A 19,368-nucleotide genomic window follows, 5' to 3' on the forward strand; every position below is an offset into this window, starting at 1 on the left:
GGGGCCCACATTTGGCCCGCTCACAGTCCCTGACCAGCCCTCACAGTGACCATGAAATCAAAGTAAAACATAAAATATGCGCTGATTTTATTTTGAAAGTTGCGATTGTATATGAAGTGTTGCTGACTTAGCAAGGTGTTTGCTATATTTAGTGATCTCTTAAAAACAATATTATGACAAATACATATTTTCTGTACAATTTTCTGTCTACTTATTTACTTATTTAAGGTTATTTTTAAATTTAATTTAAATTAAATTTGTATAATAAATGCAACTATTTACTTTGTTATTTATAGTCATTTCATTTTAATTATTTTTGCATGAAATTGTATTCATTCATACAAATTATAGTTAAATGTGAGTGATGAACAGATTTTGATCATTTTTATTAGTGGTAATTAATTGAATATTGGACTGATAAATATCAATTTTATTTTTAAAAAATGTGTATGACAAATACAGTCTGATTTATTTTCATTTATGTATATTAATGTTATCTAAATATTGTGCACTACATTCAGTTTGATGTCTACAGTATATATTTTTTATTACTAATTGAATATTAATGAGTTTGAATTCGGATGAAAAAATGAACACAAAATTATAAAATGAATCAAAATTCCAGGCAAAAATATAAGCAAGAAAATGAAAGTTAATTAAACATAAAAAGTGGTTGTTCCATCCTTGCTTTACTTGATTGTTTTTCTAGAGTCTTATTTTTGATGTTATTATTAACTTAGTTGTTTACTATAGTACTACTATTTGCAACTACCTTGGGCGAAATTTACAATAATAATAATTTCATAATGCCACAGTAGTGATCTCGAGCATGCCCATCTATCATGGATATAGTGTTTATTTATTTATTTATTTATTTATTACACCTGTTTTTTTTTTATTGTTTTTTTAATATCTCAAGTGCGGGGAGGACAGAGTAACTTGCTGTTTCTTCATTTTGTTCTATTTATTATATGTATTATTATATATACAGTATCTATCTTTTTATAATCGTGTTACTGATCCTTATTGTTGACAAAGCATATTTTTCCGATGCTCCTGAAGGCACCAGCATCGTAGGGAGCGCGGCTATGCAAATGAGCAGCGGTTGCCTGAATAGCTTCTCCTGCTAGAGTGGCGGTCACGACAGTATTGCTGTGGACTCAGAAGAAGGCGCACGTTTCTCCCATCCAACCACAAAACATCACTTTTCTCTCTCAACATGGCTTCAAAATGTCCAAAGTGTGACAAGACTGTCTACTTCGGTGAGTAATTTCCCCCCCCTTTCTGCTTTCCGGCTCTGTGAAATTGACTCAATTTTAGGCGCACTAGCCAAAATATCGATTCACGTATTGACCTTTTTTTTTCATAACCACGTTAGCCTAGCTTAATAGCAGGAATATTTCTTGATTTTTCTAATAAAACGTGTACGTTTAGACAAACACGCACAGCTATTAACGTTCACCCAATTGAAGGTGTACGTTTTACATTCCTGTGAGGGAAAGAGAGACACAGGGAAAATGGCAATGATTGACCGGACCAAACTTTAGGAGGGAAAAAGCAAATATCGTAAGGAATGTGGTAGTTTGAACGTATAACATATATACATACAGTGTACTGGATTTGTATAATTATTTCAACAGTCAGTGGTGCACTTGTCTGCGTCATTCATTTCCTACCTGTAAAGAAAAACAACCTGCTGATTTTCTACTTTCCTTAAAAGAAAAAGATATGTTTTTGTTTAAGTTGTTGCACTTGCCCGTGTCGTTCATTTCCAAAAAAGAAAACAAAAACTATAAATGTTGCACTTCCCTGAAAAGAAAACAATTGAAACTCTTGTTTATTACTGGTAAAACTGTCGCTGTTACATTTGTCTGCATCATTCGTTTCCTAAAAATTTCGAACTGTAACACTTGTTTGCATTGTTCAGTTAGTGTTGTCACGGGACCAAAATCCTGACTTTGATACTGCATAAAAGTACCTCGATACTGAAACGATACCTCTGCAAAAAACTTAAAACATCAGTCAAAGCAGTGGAATCATAGATGATAAAACAAAATAAACATCCCTCTCAGTTGATATTTGATTACTCATAGATTAGCGCCATTTTAATTTGTCGTTGTGGTCCACACGGCAGCTTGGCAGGGAGTGAGGGCGACACTCTTGCCAAGTGTGCAAAAACACCATATGCCCACATCAAGCATCGTGGGAAGAAGACATGTCAACAAGGATCTTTATCTTTTAATAATAAATGAAATAAATAAAACATGGATTTGCTGCTACTGTGTGGATTCAATCATGCAGATTAAAACTACCAAACCTGGTAGGCTGCCTTTTAATTTCTGGCCTCGAAATCAATTACGTAAGCAGCGTGACACAGCTGCTGCTCATCCCGCCAAAAAAAAAAAAAAAAAAAAAAGAAAAGAAACAGGGAATCATATGCAAGGCACGTGAAGTGAGCGTTAGTTGGCGCAGCCGGCGTTTTATTTTATGTAACAGCAGAGTTATTTCTGCTCGGGGTGTGTCCCCACCCGTGCGGTGTTGACGCAAAGATGATGGGGAAAACAAGCGCGCCCACGTAGCTTGGAGACGCAGGGAGACATTCGTTACGTTAAATTCCAGTCATGATGAAAAGGCACATGGAAGAAGGGAGTTAACGTGGCGACGTTTTGAGGTTTTCAGATAATTCCAGATACTGCTCAATCAGCACATTTCCTCCGCCAGCTGGGGAACCTCACTCAAGTCACTTTTTGTCCAAGTGACTTAGTGAATGTCACTTTGATTATGTGAGCCTGTTGCAGGTTTACGCGTTGCTATGATGTTCCCCTATTTATGCAGCTGATGCAGCTAGCAACCTTCCACCTACACATGCTGTGGTGCAATTCCAGAATTAGCGAGTTGAGTGATCCAGAGAGGCCACCATACCGTGGTGAAGTAAACCAAACTTCGTGGCAATGTGGATTCCAAATGGTGGAGGTGGGGGGGGGGGGAAAAAGCTATTTCCTGTCCCATTTGACTCCAATTGTAATTCCTTTGGCGGTTGGTGGCGAGCTACTCTTGTAGACTTCCAGCTGTTTTTGCCATTTATCGAATTGTAGCAGGCGACAAGTCAAAACACTTGACTCCCCTCTTTTAACTTCTGCAAGGGAGGACAAAAATGCAATCCCGCAGCCTGGCATGGAAATGTTTGTGGAAATTTCCATTGGTTACTTTCAAAGCGAGTTGCTTTCCTTCAAGTAAACACAGATTATCTCCTTGCATTAGGACGGCCACCGTGCCAGGTGTTGTTATGATGTAGCGCTTCTGGTCCAAAACCCACAAAAACGGCATAATAGGGGCTAACCTGAGGAACCTCACTCCATTCACAGTTTCCCCCAATGTCAAAGTCAGACAGAAGGTTGGAAAGCTCACTCCATTCATTTGACATCCATTCTCGCAAAGTGACAGTCAAGAAGTGTCACCAACTTAAGGAACCTAACTCCATTCACGATATCTTCTTGTGAAAGCAGCCTATGACAATAGCTGAAAATTCAATCATAGATAACATTTTCTACCAGCATGACAAAGTTAAAAAAGGCATTGGTGTTGATTTGTGCTAATTTCAACAATCTGGGGAACCTCACTCCATGTCACTTTTTGTCAAAGCAGGCTAGTAACAGTTAATCCCGTAGCTGAAATACTTCTGCTCTCCTGACAAAACAAATTTCTCCACCATAACCTAACGCTAACCTTCCATCACGGGGTGAAGAGATGCAGATGTACTGATGCGCTAACTTCAACAATCTCAGGGAACCTCGCTCCATTCACTATATTGTCATTTGGAAGCAGTCTTGTGACAGCAGCTGAAAACTCTGCCACAAAATAACAAGTTAAACGTATGCCGAGGTGTTGCAAATTTGGCCAACTTGGGGAACCTCACTCCAAGTCTAGTGCAGGTCAATCATGAGCCGATTAGTGTCTAAGTGTTCAACCTCCCCCGAGTGACTGCTGTGTGATCCTGCATGACAAACAGCAGCAGGCAGCGGCTATCTATGTGCGTCAAAACCAAACACTAACGGAGCTTCTTCTTCGTTGTCGTCTTCTTCCTCTTTTTCGTCTCTTTCATCCCTCACTCCCACAGCGCGCTGGTTCGGTTGGCTGAAATGGTTGGCCTTTATTTAAACAAGAGTGTCCCAAAGCGCCTCATGCATTATAATTAGAGACGACATTTCCATTCACACCAGGCTTTTTTTTTTTTTTTTCCCCTGGCGGAGTAGCTCCGTCCCCTACACCGGGCCATGTTCTCTTTCTTTTTTAAATTTCTTTTTCTTCTTTTTCCCCACACCTAAATGCCACTTTCACCGCACAATATCCTTTTTATCCTACCGTCAGCGTGGCCGGAGAGCCCAGTTTTCCGCCTGGCTGCATGAATGCTCCTCGTTGGTTACGTAACGTCCATTTTCTTGAGTCGCTGCTTCCCGCGCTGCGCCGTTGCGTAACCGTTGCCCGCCACTCAATGCCGGTCCTCTGCCTTTTTGTAGGCGCAAACACGATCCCCAAATGGAGGCGCCATTATGTCGTGGGAGACTCGGGTGAAAGCACTTCACCGTGAGTCACGTTTCGTGTAACAGCATCTTAAATACTTTGCTATAAACATTGAAGGGACGTACAGGTATTGATACCCTAATGTTGCCCAGCTGGGGAACCTCACTCTATTGTTTATGCCACTTGATGGCAAAGCAACTTAGTGAAAATCTGAAAACTGCCGCTCCAGGTAGAGGAGATGCAGAGGTAAATAAAGTTGAAGGGATGCATAAATGTCCATGCGCTAATTTTGCCTAGCTGGGGAACCTCACTCTTGTGACTTTTTGTCAAAGCAACCTTTCTTTCCAGTCACTTCTCATCAAAGCGACCTCGAAAGAATCATTTCAGTAGCCGGAAACGCCAGCACCCATTGTGCCAAATTTGTGGGGATGCACATTATATTAGAGCTAACTTGGACATCCGATGGAACCTCACTCCATTCAATAATACGTCACTTTTTGTCATAGAAATCTAAAGGCACTACAAACGCGGTATCCAAGTTGAAAGAATGCAGCTTGTCATTGGCATGCTGACGTCACCACCTGGGGAACCTCATTCCATTGACTATGTCGCGTCATGTACAAATGACGAGTGGAATTCAGGCCAGTAGGTCAAAGCTTTAAACAAAAAGGGAATTAAAGTTGAGAAAATGTCTAGATATTAATGTGCTCTGTTTAAACTACTCAGTCACTCAAAGTGGCCTAGCAACAATAAGATCATTAGATAAAAATGCCCGGATGCATAGATATTGGTGTGCTTACTGGGGGAACCTCACTCCAGTCACTGTTGCCTTTGAGTAAAGCAGTATAGTGATGCTCAGTCCAGTAAAGCACCTGCAAGATATTTTTTTGTTGTTGTTATTTTTTGTCTCCCACTGGACTTGCTTCGGGTGATTTCTTCAACGTTTTTTGGTTGCACACTAGTCGGGCCTCAACGCATCAATTGGGGGTGGCGGGGGGGGGGAGCTATTCTAAACATTTAATAAAGTGTTCCCTAGAAGCTGAAGCGCGCATGTAACAGGGAGAAACGAGTCACCGAGGCAGGGCTGCTGTTTTGCCCGGCGGCTTGCGCTGACCAACACAGACAGGATGCGAGTTAACTGCAGCCCATTTACGTCAGACGGAAGAATTCACAAGGTCGGCCTCTTTTATCCGCACAGGGAGGGTGACGGCGAGGGAGGGGCGGTTAGCCCGCCAAGGGAACCTCGCTTTAACCGAGGCGACAGAAGACCTCTCGAGCGAAGTTTTGCCACGAGGTTGCATCAGCCGCAGGGTGAGCGAGAGAAAGGGGGAGAGAGGCCCATTTTTTTTTTTTTCCAAAAAGCATGCCATGGCATTGGGCCCACTGTACGCTCACGGTGACCCAGAAGAAATTGATTTCACTGTTACACGCTGCGCTGCTGTTTTTCTTTCTTTTTTTTTGTACGCTAACCCTAAGCCACAAAATGTTTGCTCGTTCTCCTTTTTGTCAGAGTTTAGTAGCTCAAAATATCCTTCCCTCTGGATCTGATTCAACCTGAAATAAACTCATGCAGGGACTGTGCTGACTCACGGGAGGCAGATGATAATTACAGTTAACTTGCCAGCCTAGGGAACCTCACTCCATTTACTGTCACTTTTCGCCTAAGCGGTCAATTGACTGTCTGTATACTAGCTCAAAATACAATATTCCTCTGGACCAAAAACTCCAGGTGTGCTGAGGCACTAAATTTACCAATCTGTGGAATTTCACTCCATTCCCAATGTCAAAGCAGTCTAGTGACTCTCGGTGAAGTGTAGAATCTCAAAGTACACTTCTCATCAGTATCTAAGTTTCTAGGGGTGCAGAGGTGCTAAATTTACTGGCCTGTGGAACCTCATTCCATTCCAAATGTCACTTTTTGTGAAAGCACTCAATTGACTCTCAGTGTAGAAGCTGAAAATAGCCTCTTCCTCTGTTCCAAATGTTCCAAGGTTGCAAAGGCGCAAAATTTTCTGGGGAACATTATTGCATTCACCGTGTCCGTTTTTTTTGTTGTTTTTTTTCTTGTCCATTGACTGTTGGTGTAGTATCTGGAAAAAGCACTAAGATTGCAGAAATGCAATCACACATAATTTTAAGTGCTAGGTCCTCGGTATACTCTCCAAGGGGATCGTAGGTCCCGCTCCCCACATTTTGGACCTGCCTGATCCCGAAAGAACCTCACGCAGGGACGCAGCTGCCGCTTTTTGGTCTGAGGACAATGTGACTGAGCAGATGGGTCGCCAGCACCAGAGGGTGAATTGAGTCCAGTCCAGCCGCCACTTGATGCGACCGATCATAAAGAGGACAAAATATTATGATTCCTACTCTAGCTCAGCATGGACTTCCTGAGTCTGTCAAACCCATTAACATCCAACCCACCCCGCGCCCGATGCGCCACGGTCGATTTATAGATTGTCGGGACATTCCTGCCGTGCTGCATTCTGGGATATCCGCTGTGTGTAGTAACAAAAAATAAAAAAAACGTCACCATGGGGTGTTGTGACTTTCGAGAGGAAAGTTGCCTGACTGGGGTTGAGTCTCAGTTCAGTCCCAACAAATCAAGTGCAATTAAGTCGTTAGTGGAATAGAGCATTCCGCCCCTGCCCTGTTTTCTTACTCCATGTTCTGTCCAATTCTTGGGAGTCGCAGTTTTCCTCTTAAAGTCTGACGCTTGACGTTGGAACAAATCAAATCACACAGACGGTGCTTCAGATCTCCGAGAAGGATCCCAGGGGTTTGAGTAAACATTTGTAGCTCGTGGTTCCACAAAATAACGTGCAGTAAATGATGCCTTATCTCTTTTTTTGAAAAATTCCATGCAGGCATATTATTATCACAAGAATTAAGTAATGTACTAAATGGGGCGTGGTAGTTTTGTTCGATCAGCGTCGGGATTATGGAAACATTTCTGCTTCAAAACGTTTGAGAACCCATCACTTCCCGAATATTTTGTGGTGTCTATGAGGTTACGAAATGTGGAAGTTTCTGACTGGATGTCTCTGAAAGTAAAAACGGATAACGATATTCCGTGGAATATCACGTGCCTAATTTTCTTAGGAACTTGAAGCTACCCGCAATTTGTTTAACTCTCTGCCATGTGACATTCCTTTTTTTTTTTTTTTTAAGGCTGTTCAAACAGCATGAATAAACTTGTTCGTACCTTTTTCGGAGATTATTAAAGAGGAGTTTTAACAGGTTTTCAAATGTAAATTCTTCTGGTAGGAATCTTTATTGATTTTGAAGAATTTGTATTTTGAATTTGAATTTTACGGTTACTGAGACAGATACGGCACTCGGTGCTGCATGTGGTCTTTGTCCGTGCTTTACCAGTCACAATTCTCTCCTGACTTTGAACTTGTCCAATAGATTTTTTTTTGTTGCCTTTGCAGTTTGAGTGTCATCCTATCACAGACTGATTGTCACGTTTCCAAATTCCTCTTGAATAAAGAAAGTTTACGTTGGCGACTGATTGACACTTTCATCCGAATCACTTTTTGTTGTTCTTGTGCCTTGGCCCGTCCCCTACTCAAAGTTTTAAGGAATTCAATTCTGTTGTTGTTTAATCCAGGGGTCCATGTCTTACGACGGCGTTCGCCGAAGATCACAAACCTATGCCAAATAACTACTGTAAAAACGTGTACAAAAAAAAACACTTTAAGGCCATGAATACTAAACATTCCAATGCAAAACAGTAAATCCGGCGGTAACGGTAACCAAGGAAGTGTTGAAGATCCCCATGATGCGTTGTTACGGTAACCGTCCAGATGAATCCTTGACATCTCGTTCCCGCGGATAATGAGGATTGCAATCCGGCTTCACTGGGGGTGGGTAGGTTATAAACATCATCTAGGCCACACACGCTGATACACCTCCCCCCACTCGCGACCCACCTCACAATAACAACAACACTGAGCTGTTAAAGTGACATGTTTTTGTTTAGTTTTTTTTTTTTTTTTTTAAACGAAGCACTTTTCATTCTCTGAAGTGCACACAAGGTACATGCTAGCCCGGGGGCGGGTGGATCTATTTTTAAAATGGTTAGAGAGAGGTGTCGGGATGTTGATAGGTGTCCTCGGATTTGCGAGGGGATTAATCAAAACGCCAGTTTAATACATCTGGGCTGTTGGTCGACACCTCACCGTTACGTTCTGACCCACAAACGGTGAAAGTCACGCAAAGGTGACGTTTGAGGGCTTCCTCCTCCGAGAGACCCCAAACTAAGAACCTTAGAACTGTGAGACAGATGTGCGAACCATTCCCGCACTTTGCTGCCCGTAAATGAAGTCACGAATATATTTTTTAATTAATATTTGAGAGTTTCTGAGTGTAGTTAGTCCGCCGCCAGTGTTCATCCGGTTAATCTGGTTTAAGGCGCTCATGACAACAAGTGAAGATGCGAAGAAAAAAAAAAAAAAAAAAAAAAAAACAGCTAGCCAATCGCTGGGCTAACTAGCCAGCAGCTAACGCTAGCGACTAATGCTAGCCTGGACTTCAGCGTTTGACTTTCCCGTGTTTGCTTTGGTTACTTGCACGGAAACGGTGTCATCGCAGGAATTTGTCGGGATATTTGTCGGTAGGGAGAGGAGGAGGGGGTCTTTGGTAGGAAGCCCACTCCAGTATCCGGTTATTTGTGTCCCACCGTGATAAGGGAAGGCCTTTCCTCTGTGGCCCCCTGCACGGTTCCTTGGGGCACCATTGTGTGCGAACAGACTTATTATTGGAATGAGTATTATTAGGGCCCTTGGTGGAAGGGGGGGGGGGGTCAGTCTGGAAATGCAAGAAAAAAAAGAAAATGAGGGGCAGAAATGAGCAGGTGCTGAAAAAAAAAAGTAATGAAATGAGGAATACTTAATTGAAGCAAAATGATCTGCCAGGAGAACAAGAAACTGGTTTACGTTTTTATATAGTACTACTACGCCATTTAAAAAAAAAAAAGAAAATACTAACAAAAAATGTGGTGGCAAGAATTAATGCCATTTCAATTCATTTCGGCGGGGACAATTGATTGAAACATGCGAACGTCACCCCTTTTTTTTTTTTTTTTTTAAGATAAATTTAACCAGTAATAAAACCTCAATAACAAAATTTTAGTGCAAAGATTTTAAATTAAGCAAATGAAATGTTCTTACACACAAACATATCTGATAATGAAGATATAATCTTGGTAGGCAAACAACCAGCATATTTTGCATTTATTTGAGCGATTTAATCTCGGTTAGATTTGAGTTTTTTTTTTTTTTTTTTACAGTGCGGGTTAGGTCGTCCGGGTGAACTATAAACTGAGGGGAGACGGCAGGTTACACAAAGGATCTGAGTTGGACTTGGGCAAAGGGGGGAGGGGGCTGCTGCCCTTTTTCCAGCTGGATTGGGACCACATAGCTGTGTTGTCTGTCCCTTGATGACATCATCGTGAGCATCCTGTCTAGTTCACAGGCATTCCCAGTCAACACTGGCTTGGCCTCATGACAGGATGACAGCACAACTTCATCATTCTTCTGCACAAGAACAAAGAAAGACCCTTGTTGACTCATTTGCATGTGTGTGTGTGTGTGTGTGTGTCTTTGTTTGTGTGTCCTCTCCCCGCGCAGCCGAGAAGGTGTCGTCGCTGGGCAAGGACTGGCACAAGTTGTGCCTAAAGTGCGACCGATGCAACAAGCTGCTCAACGCCGGCGGCCACGCTGAGGTCAGTGTGACGACGTTTTAGGGGCAACGCAACACAACCGGGATTGTAAACGGGAGAGACGGCGCCAGCGGTTCCAAGCAAATACCATACCGTAACTCTAGTGATGCATGATTTGAATCCATTGACGTGCACCACTTACACTAACAATCTGCTTGCAAACAGAGACTTTTGACAACTCGGTAATTTGGTCGCTATATTTAGCGGCTCTGCGAGTACTCTATTTACAGAAAACACATTTTAATGTTTCACTTTTTTTTTTCTTTTTTTTTTTTTTTTAATTTAACCACGGATCAGCCTATGTTTGTTATTTTACACACTGATGTTTCCAAATCTGCCTTGACCATCTCGACGGAACCTTGCAAAAACGGCATATTTCTGCACCTTCGCCCAATGACACTACAGAAATTTTCTTCCTGCCCACCGTCCTCCCCTCGCATGAAATGAGATTACAAGCAAATCCAGGAGCTCCCCGTTCTTAATTTTTGCTGTTTGCGAGACTCGTTGGGACCAGTGCGTTCAACGCTGCGTGGTTTTCACAGTTTCCCGCCGCGAACCGCATCGGAATGTTGTCGCTCGTGTGTGGACGTAACCTTCTCCCACCGCGCTTCGGGCGTGTGGAGCGAGCGAGGACGTGATCTCGGCGAAAGCAATTTCCCTGACAGACCTCAAAAGGATGCTGCCTGTTTAATCTCTGTGTGATTACAGTACAGTCGGCACACCCAGACCCCCCCCAACCGCTTCCATCCTCTATGGCAACATCAAAAATACAGACTTGGATAGAGAGAGAGAGAAAAACTATCAAGGCACACTTGAAGGAGTTTGCTGCGGATTAACTTAAAATAAATCTTAAACCGTTAAACTACAAAACACACCCGTTTGCCCCATGTGAGTACTTTTGTGTTGGGATCATTTCACTAGCAATGTGTGAAGTGGCTGACATCTTTGTGGAATTTTGGAAATAAACACGGAACGAGCACTTCTCCGCCGATTGGCTCCCCGTTTAGCAGACAAAACGAAGGTTGAGGATGCTCAACTGTTTTCACCTAACTCGAAGGCATTTTACAACCAAATATGCTGTATGCAAAAACAGTAGAATAAAAAAAATAAAAATAATAATAATGAAAACATTGAGAGGAAAGCCAACAGCACAGCGCACTCCATTTTTCTACCATTCCTGTCACAAGACACGATGAAATCGATTCCACGCGCTTCGCAGAAGTCCTTACGATCAGTAAATCCGTTATTATGGTACGCCCGTCACAAGTTCTCACTTGACTGGCGTGTAGATGTGACAACCAGTCCGCTATTTTGCTTCTCTTTGATGTGATAAGTGAAGGTCTGCATTTTTACTGCCCTACTGATGACTTTCTCAGGACATTGCACACACACACACACGGCTACTTTTGTTACACGAGTCTGCTGCTGTGGCTGTTGCGTTATACATCACTGCAGCCCACTCGCTCGCCAGCAGTCACGTTCCCACACTAACAGTGAAATCTTTTCCAGATTACTCTTCTTTCTCAAGGTCATCGCTTCTGATCAGAAATACAGGAAAAGCGTTTTGCCGGGATATGTTTTTTGTAAATTCCAGTTGAACTCACCTACTCGAAAATTGTTCCGCAGAAAATAACTATTTGCCAGAAAAATAACTTTGTTGTGCTTTTTTTAACGCCCTAAGATGGCGCCCAAACGCCCTGCTCATGGCTTTATGGAAAGATTTATGGTGTTCACTGTATGTCATTTTTTTTTCATGAACGGGACACTGCAGTTTTTCACATTCGAGACTCGCTTTCAAACGTTAGCCCTGTCGTCCGCCGTTGTTGTTGTTTTGCTTATGACGTGATACATTTACCACGCTAAAGCATGTCGTCGTTTTAAAGATGTTTTCAGGGTTAAGTTTAGGGCCCAATATTTTGCAATATTTGGCAGGGTGAAATTCTGATAACCGATTAATCGGCCGATTAATAGAAAAATATCTGCATATAATGAATACACTAACTTCTTTTTGGTTCCTTAACACTTATACCAATAGAGATGTGACTTACAGGCTGAACATTTGACTGCTTTACAATACTTTGCTCTTTAGTGTTTAACTTCCCAACAGATAAAAATTGGCACAAATAGGGGGGGGGGGGGGGGTTTCATTATCTTTGCCTTTTGTTATGTGTAAACAGGGCCCTGGTTACGGTAACATCATTTTTGAAAAGTCACTTAATAGGTGACACCTTCTTTCAAATGTTAGCATTTGTCAAGCTTCAAAATGGCATCAGCCAGTTGTTTTTCTTTTTATTTCAAGCGTAAACCAGTGGTGGGCAAACGTTTGTGCTCAAGGGCCATGTTTGATTTTTAAAACAGACCGACAGGCCAGGTCATATGTTGAGGTCCAAAAAAGTAAAAATGATTGTGTAAGCTATGTAAAACAGTATATGTCAGTGAAAAATAATTCATTATCATAAAATAAGTATCTTTTAATTCTTAGTATTTTCAATTAATTAAAATAATAATTACCGAACCCATTATTTAAAAAATTAAGTGATTAAAGTGTGTAATTGGTCAAATTATATAAATTAATTAAATTATTATTATTTTACTGGGCCTAATATTGCTTTTATTTATTTGCTATTAATAAATTGCCCAATTATTTAAAAAGGAGAAAATACATAGTTTTGACGAGCCAATTTATGGAGGCAAAATGGCTCATTTAATGCAACAAATACTACAGGGCACCTGATTTAAAAATAAATAAATAAGAAAGAAAATGTCAACAACTCATGGTTTTTAAAATTTCTTTTAAATATGAATTTGAAAATCAAGAGCCCTGTAGTATCAAAATTCATTTGAAAACAAAACTGGTGAATTCCAACCTATTCCTTTTTTAATTCACTGGTCATATGAATGCACTATAGTTTGCCCACTTGTGGTATAAGATGGTCCCAAAGTTGAATGAGGTCATGCGGCCCAAGCAGAGAGCATTGTGGGTAGAGCGTCCCAGAAGCTTGACACTGCCGCCACTTCCTCCTCATCTATGGTCATTAAGCTCTGGACCAGTGCTCCCCCCCGCCCCCCAACTAAACCCCCCCACCAGCCACCACAACCGCGGGGCCTTGATCACATTCTCCTGTGAGTGACCGCCGCATTCCCAGCATGCAACAGGCCATCAAGGGTTCAAGTGGAAACAGTCACTTGACATGTGATGTTGTACTGTTATGTGTTGGGTGGACCGGTGGTGATGACATCATCTGGCAGCCGCCAGATGGAAAAGGGTGTCCCTTTTTGGAAAGAGTCACATGTTTTTGGTTTTTTTTTTTTTAAATTAAGTTGTGTTGCTACGCTATGCTACGTAGTTAGACTGAAGACTCCCTGCTGTGTCGCAGGAATCTAATTTCCATGATTGATTTTTTTTATTTTTTTTTTTATGTTTGTTTTGTGGACCCCATCGATAGCCAATTTTCATAAATAATTGATGCTTCCTAAAAGAGAGTGACGACGCGCACTGGTGGTCATAAATAGGTTTTGCAATGTTTTGTTGAGCTGGTACAGAGTTCACTGGTTTTGATGGCATGTTTTAGTCCTAGTTGGGCAAAGCTATCATCAGCCAAAGCAGACATGGGTGCCGCCATCAAAGTCTGTTTTTTGAAATTTGATTTAGCAGGCTAAAAGTTTTTTTTTGGGACGTAATTGTGACCGATAGTAACCATTCGTTGTCTTAATGCAAGACAGGACTGCAATTTTTTTTTTCTGTAATTTATAAAATGTGTTTTTATATGGTTTCTATGGCAAAGTTTCACCAATGGTGGGTCTGCAACGTATCCCCACAATAACGGGAGTTGACTGTAATATCAATCATCATATTCTGTCTTCCCTCAGCATGACGGAAGGCCCTACTGCCACAAGCCATGCTACGCTGCCCTCTTTGGGCCCAAAGGTGCAGTACATGATGTGATTTTTTTTTTTTTTTTCGTTTAATCCCAATTGAAACTTTGCCTCTTAGCATCATTTTGAATGTTTGCAGGCGTGAACATCGGCGGCGCCGGTTCCTACGTGTACGACACGCCAGCCAACAGCGCGACGCCCACCGGCGAGGACGACGCCCCCCGGCAGGTTGAGGAGAAGAAGACGTTCACTGCCAAGCCGGCATCCAAAGGTGATTCAGATTCAAATGGCAGCGTTATATTTCCATGCTACGGGCTCAGTGACTCGGTGATAAGATGTAGCAAAAGTCTCTTTGTGCCGTGCTGGGAGATAAGCGTTCCCACAACGATCGGAGGCAAGCTAAACGAATTTTCAACGGTTTACATTTTATCTCCATGAGACACTTTGCAAACGTGATTGAAGAGCATGTCGTCTCACAGCGCTTTAGCACCCCCTGCAGGTCGGAGAGCAACACTAAACCGTCATTAATATAGCTACAGTTAATGAACCAATAATATATCATTAAATATTTTTAAAAGTGAACTTGCTCATTTTACTATTAAGTTTATTAGGAATAAATGAATTAACCAATTATTTCTTGAAATAATATTTAATGCACAGCATATGTAAAATTGTGTATTTTACTCATATTTTTATTGATTATTTATAGAAATTCTCCCCTTGCGGCTATATTTTGCTATTTACAATAAATCAGTTACCAATTATTTAATGAGAGAAACCAAAAGGAAAAATGAGTCAATTTTAGAGTACAAATGTTCAACAAAGACAACTGTTTATTTTTGATCACGTTAAATAAAATAAATGATGCTCTTGTTTAAAATGATATATTTTTATGACATAGTATAATATATATAGTATTTGAAATAATTCATTTAATTATTATTTAACCAATCATTTAATATTTTTATATCAATAAATATAAAATATACATATTTAATGGGATGAATTAATTAAAAATGATTGACAAATGAATATGTTTATTTTAACTAACCAATTTTAGAAAAAAGAAACGGTTAAATTAATGCAACAGATATTACATGTCTCTTAGTAATGTAAATTCTGTGTGACCCAGAGTTAAACATATGGTATTAACTTTACAGTAAAAAGGTACAAATTATGTTGTTGGTCCCCGGACTTGTAAACGCAGAGAATATTTCTGCCGTTGTTGTTGCCATGGCAACTTTAGAACACCCACCTGAGTGGCTTAAAGGAATGCCGAGCCAACGCAAAAACATGATGTGCTACCCTGGCGCTAACGTTTTCACCCTAACCCTTACAATAGTGTGTGGGTGTGTGCGTGCGTGTGTGTGTGTGTGTACACAGCTGGAGGCATCACCACTTTTTCCGGCGAGGCCAACCTGTGTCCCAGATGCAACAAGAAGGTGTATTTTGGTGAGTTAGTCCCGGATGGCGGTTATGCAATTCATCAAGACGACAATAAAGTTAACGTAAAGGCTACGGCAAAACACTTCGTTCAAGCCATTAATGCCTTCATGTTAATTTTGGCTTTCGTTCAAACTTTTGTTTTAATTTTAATTTAAGCTTAAACTTAAACTTTAGTCTTAGTTTTAGCTTACTGTTCATGTTCAACTTCACCCTCCTGTTGTATTTCTTGCAATTTTAGTTTTTATTTTAGGTTTTTAGCTTCAGTTTTAGCAATAGCGTTTGTTTTACGATTCATTTATTCCCCCCCAAAACAAGCACTCTACTGTAACATAAATAGTGTAAAGAATTAACCAATTTTTGCATCAAGATTTCATGTTTTAATTAGGCCTCCTTCTGGTTTGAGCGCTTTGGCCACCAGGGGGCAGACATAGAAATAAAACTGTTACGATTTGATCATACACAGTATTCGCAAAGAAAAACGCCGTGCTAAGCTAGCAGACGTTCGGACGTTGGTTTTTTTTTAGATACACAATTCAAGTAATATTTAAATATTTAACTGTCTTCCTTGCTGTTGTGATGTTCGTAGCTGCCCTCTGGCATTTGTATCTCAAATTTTTGCATGCAACTCTAGACAGAAAAATCAGCCGAGCGTCGCAAAAATGTCACGTCACGGGCGAGTCGAGGTAAAACTGTTCAGTGCTAAGGGGCTAATGTGTGAATATAAGTTGTGACTGAGCAAGATTGTTTGAGATAACGCAACTACCGATTTAAAACACAAGTAGCGAGTTGCTCAAACTTTAGCGAGGACTTCAACCGTCTGCGTTGTGCGTGTTGTTGTTGTGTGTAGCCGAGAAGGTGACATCACTGGGCAAAGACTGGCATCGCCCCTGCCTGCGCTGTGAGAGGTGCAGCAAGACTTTGTCTTCTGGCGGCCATGCTGAGGTAACCACGGGCAACATGACGGAGTCTCTTCACGCCTTGCTTTCGTCGCCATGCTACTGCTGTAACGTAGCCACTTTTGTCACTACAGCTTAGCTTCTTTTATCATTCTGGTAACACTACAATTAAGCCACGTTTGTTGCTATGCTACTGCCATGACTTAGCGACTTTTGTTGCTGGACCACTGAGACTTACCTGCTTTCATTGCTACGCCGCCGCTACAACTTGGCCACTTTTGACGATTTGCTACCGCTACGACTATTCAGTTTTTCGCTAGGCTACCAGTACAATTTAGCCGCATTCACCGCAGCGCCGCCGCTACAATTTCGCCGCTTTCGGCACTATGCTACTGCCACGACTTTTCCGCATTTGTCGCTATGCTGCCATTTAGGGCTGTCCCAAACGATTATTTTTCTCCCGATTAATCTATCGACTATTTTTACGATTAGTCTAACAATAAATGTTTCGACTAATCTAGCGATTATTTTTGACTTGAGGATTATTAATTCCAAAAAACACTTCTGAAAGCTTAATTAAATTCTTTGTTTATTAAAGTAAAAACAACAAAAACTTTTGAAATTGAATGAATGGTGACATCTCTTTTAGGAAGGCATCATGATGTGTGACCATGAATGAGGTGTTTGTCTATACATAACGATAAAACAATGTCTGCGTGCATGTGTGAACAGCCCAAGTAAAAGAACTAACAAAAATTTACGTCATCGGCCACGTCGACTATGCCGACTTGTCGGGACAGCTCTACTGCCATTACGCCTCACATGCTTTCGTCGCGATACTACCGTTACGACTTGCTTTAGAAGCCGTCACACTTTGACGCCACATGCTGCTTCACCAAGTGTAAATATAGTGTGGATTTTTTTTTAATTCTTTTTTTTTTTTTTGTTTTGTTGTTTTTTCATCATTTTCCAGCACGATGGCAAGCCTTACTGCCACAAGCCATGCTACGCCGTCCTCTTCGGGCCCAAAGGTAACCGCTAGGAGATGCCGTTCTGCCGAATATCATCGGAGACACTGCAACCACGTGTCGTGCACACAAACAAACACACACGCACGCTACCCTAGGGGTGGGCAAACTTTTGTACTCAAGGGCAACATTTGATTTTAAAATGATTGTAAAATATGTACAGTGGTCAATTTTAATTCAACATTAATCACTGTCATTTTGAATTGTGTATTTATATGTAATTATAATTACCTAACCGTTTGAGCCACTAATCCAATGTAATGTAAAATCGCTCTTTGTATACTGCAATGGTTTATAGCAATTAACAAGTTATTCAAATAAACAAATGGATAGATATAAGTTATGAATCCATTTTAAATAATGAATAAAATCCAAATATGAATGTAATTTTTTAAAATTATAATCAGTGTAATTACAATAAATTGGTCAATTATTGTTAAAAAGGTTTGAAAAATTCAGGTACTTTTACTAATACATACTGTGTGTGTATATATAATATATATATATATGTATTTTTTTTAAATATATTTACAATAGATCAATTAAAAATTATCTGAGATTATTGATTATGGCTATATATTACTATCATGAAAACCTGATGTGCTAGTAGAGAAAAAACGAGGGCAGATTCCGAATCAGCGCAAAAATATTTATCTAGAAAAGTTTACTTGCATCTCTGATAAAAAAAAAAGTTTTGAATTTGTATGATTATTTGATCACATGTCAAATGGGTAATTTGGAAAAAATATTCACAATAAATCAATTAAAGTAAGTTAAATCCATTTTATTACAACATTCTAGTGAACCAATTTTTGTTTAAAAAAAGGAAAAAATGAATGGAACAAATATTAGATGACTCTAAATAGTGGGCTAGACTAAATATCGGAGCTTGACCGCCATATGCCCCTCCTCCTTGTGCCATACTTTGCCCACCCATGCACTCCAGCGCCCGTTCTGCAAATGAGCCTCCCCCGACTTGTGTCCCTTTTGTGCTTCTTCCTTCTCCAGGCGTCAACACGGGCGGCGTGGGCAGCTATGTCTACGAGCCCCCCCAGTGACCTGGCTTCCCTCTCTCCCACCGGGACCCCCGATTCCCCGCCCCCCCCCCTCCTCCATCGCCACCTCCTCCTGACAACTTGTTCCCCGTCTTCTCCTTTTCAAGAGGTTCCCACCCGTTACGAGCAGCTGTTTTTGCAAAAAAAAAAAAAAAAAAATCTAGATACACAAGTTCAGTTTCTCATGACCAAGTTGTTTTGCACGGCCATTCCTTCCAAGAAAAAAAAAAATGGTTTGGGGGACGGAAAAGACGGGAGATTGTTACATTGCCAATGGAACTATTGTTTTTTTTTCCGGTGGCGTACTTAATAGTTTTGACAGCCTGACGACATGTTAAAGTTGACTGTTACATCACCGTGGTTTTCTTTATGTGAGGTTAGCCGGGAGAAGCGGCGATAAAAGTATTCCTGTCTTTTCGACACGTTAAGAAGAAATGGAGCTGTATGACGACAAAGTGTTTGGCTAGCGTAGACACTGCCTTGAGTTGCTGTTGTTAGTTCAGCAATGCATCATCCATTTGGCACTCGCTGTGAAGCGGAAATCTGTTTTATTATTGTTAATATTCATGTTAGTCTCCATCTGTTTCTGCTGTAGGCAGGTTGTGGTGTCTGTTGTATATACGATGTAATAAAGCCACACTACATGCACAGTGTGACGTGTGCGTTTCTGATTCAACATTCAAAGCTAATGCCATGTATGATGATAATTTTAGTCGGATTCATGCACGCATTTACAAAGTTCATAAACATATAAATGTTATTTCTGTAAGGTGTAGCAAAGTTGCAGATGCTTGTCCTTGTCATTTGAGCTACCCTTATCGCCG

At 40.9% G+C, this 19,368-nt stretch overlaps 1 protein-coding gene across 1 annotated transcript; it reads left to right on the forward strand.

The window, feature by feature from the left end:
* Nucleotides 1-1,093: 1,093 nt before the first annotated feature.
* crip2 (cysteine-rich protein 2) lies at nt 1,094-19,194 on the forward strand. The gene is made up of 8 exons (XM_086048651.1): nt 1,094-1,262; nt 10,152-10,246; nt 14,114-14,171; nt 14,259-14,390; nt 15,503-15,571; nt 16,413-16,507; nt 17,435-17,492; nt 18,498-19,194. Exons 1-8 carry the CDS (start codon nt 1,220-1,222, stop codon nt 18,545-18,547), a joined length of 600 nt encoding a protein of 199 aa, XP_085904777.1. The 5' UTR covers nt 1,094-1,219; the 3' UTR covers nt 18,548-19,194.
* The last annotated feature ends 174 nt before the right edge of the window (nt 19,195-19,368 follow it).

This window comes from Filicampus tigris, chromosome 13 (genome assembly GCF_054856515.1).
Source record: "Filicampus tigris isolate MCC_2025a chromosome 13, RoL_Ftig_1.0, whole genome shotgun sequence".
Lineage (NCBI taxonomy): Eukaryota > Metazoa > Chordata > Actinopteri > Syngnathiformes > Syngnathidae > Filicampus > Filicampus tigris.

Coding starts and splice junctions, on each gene's coding strand:
- crip2 (XM_086048651.1), top strand. CDS start 1,220: ATGGCTTCAAAATGTCCAAAGTGTGACAAGACTGTCTACTTCG. Junction 15,572..16,412: donor CAACAAGAAGGTGTATTTTG/GTGAGTTAGTCC, acceptor TGTTGTGTGTAG/CCGAGAAGGTGACATCACTG. Junction 16,508..17,434: donor CTTCTGGCGGCCATGCTGAG/GTAACCACGGGC, acceptor ATCATTTTCCAG/CACGATGGCAAGCCTTACTG.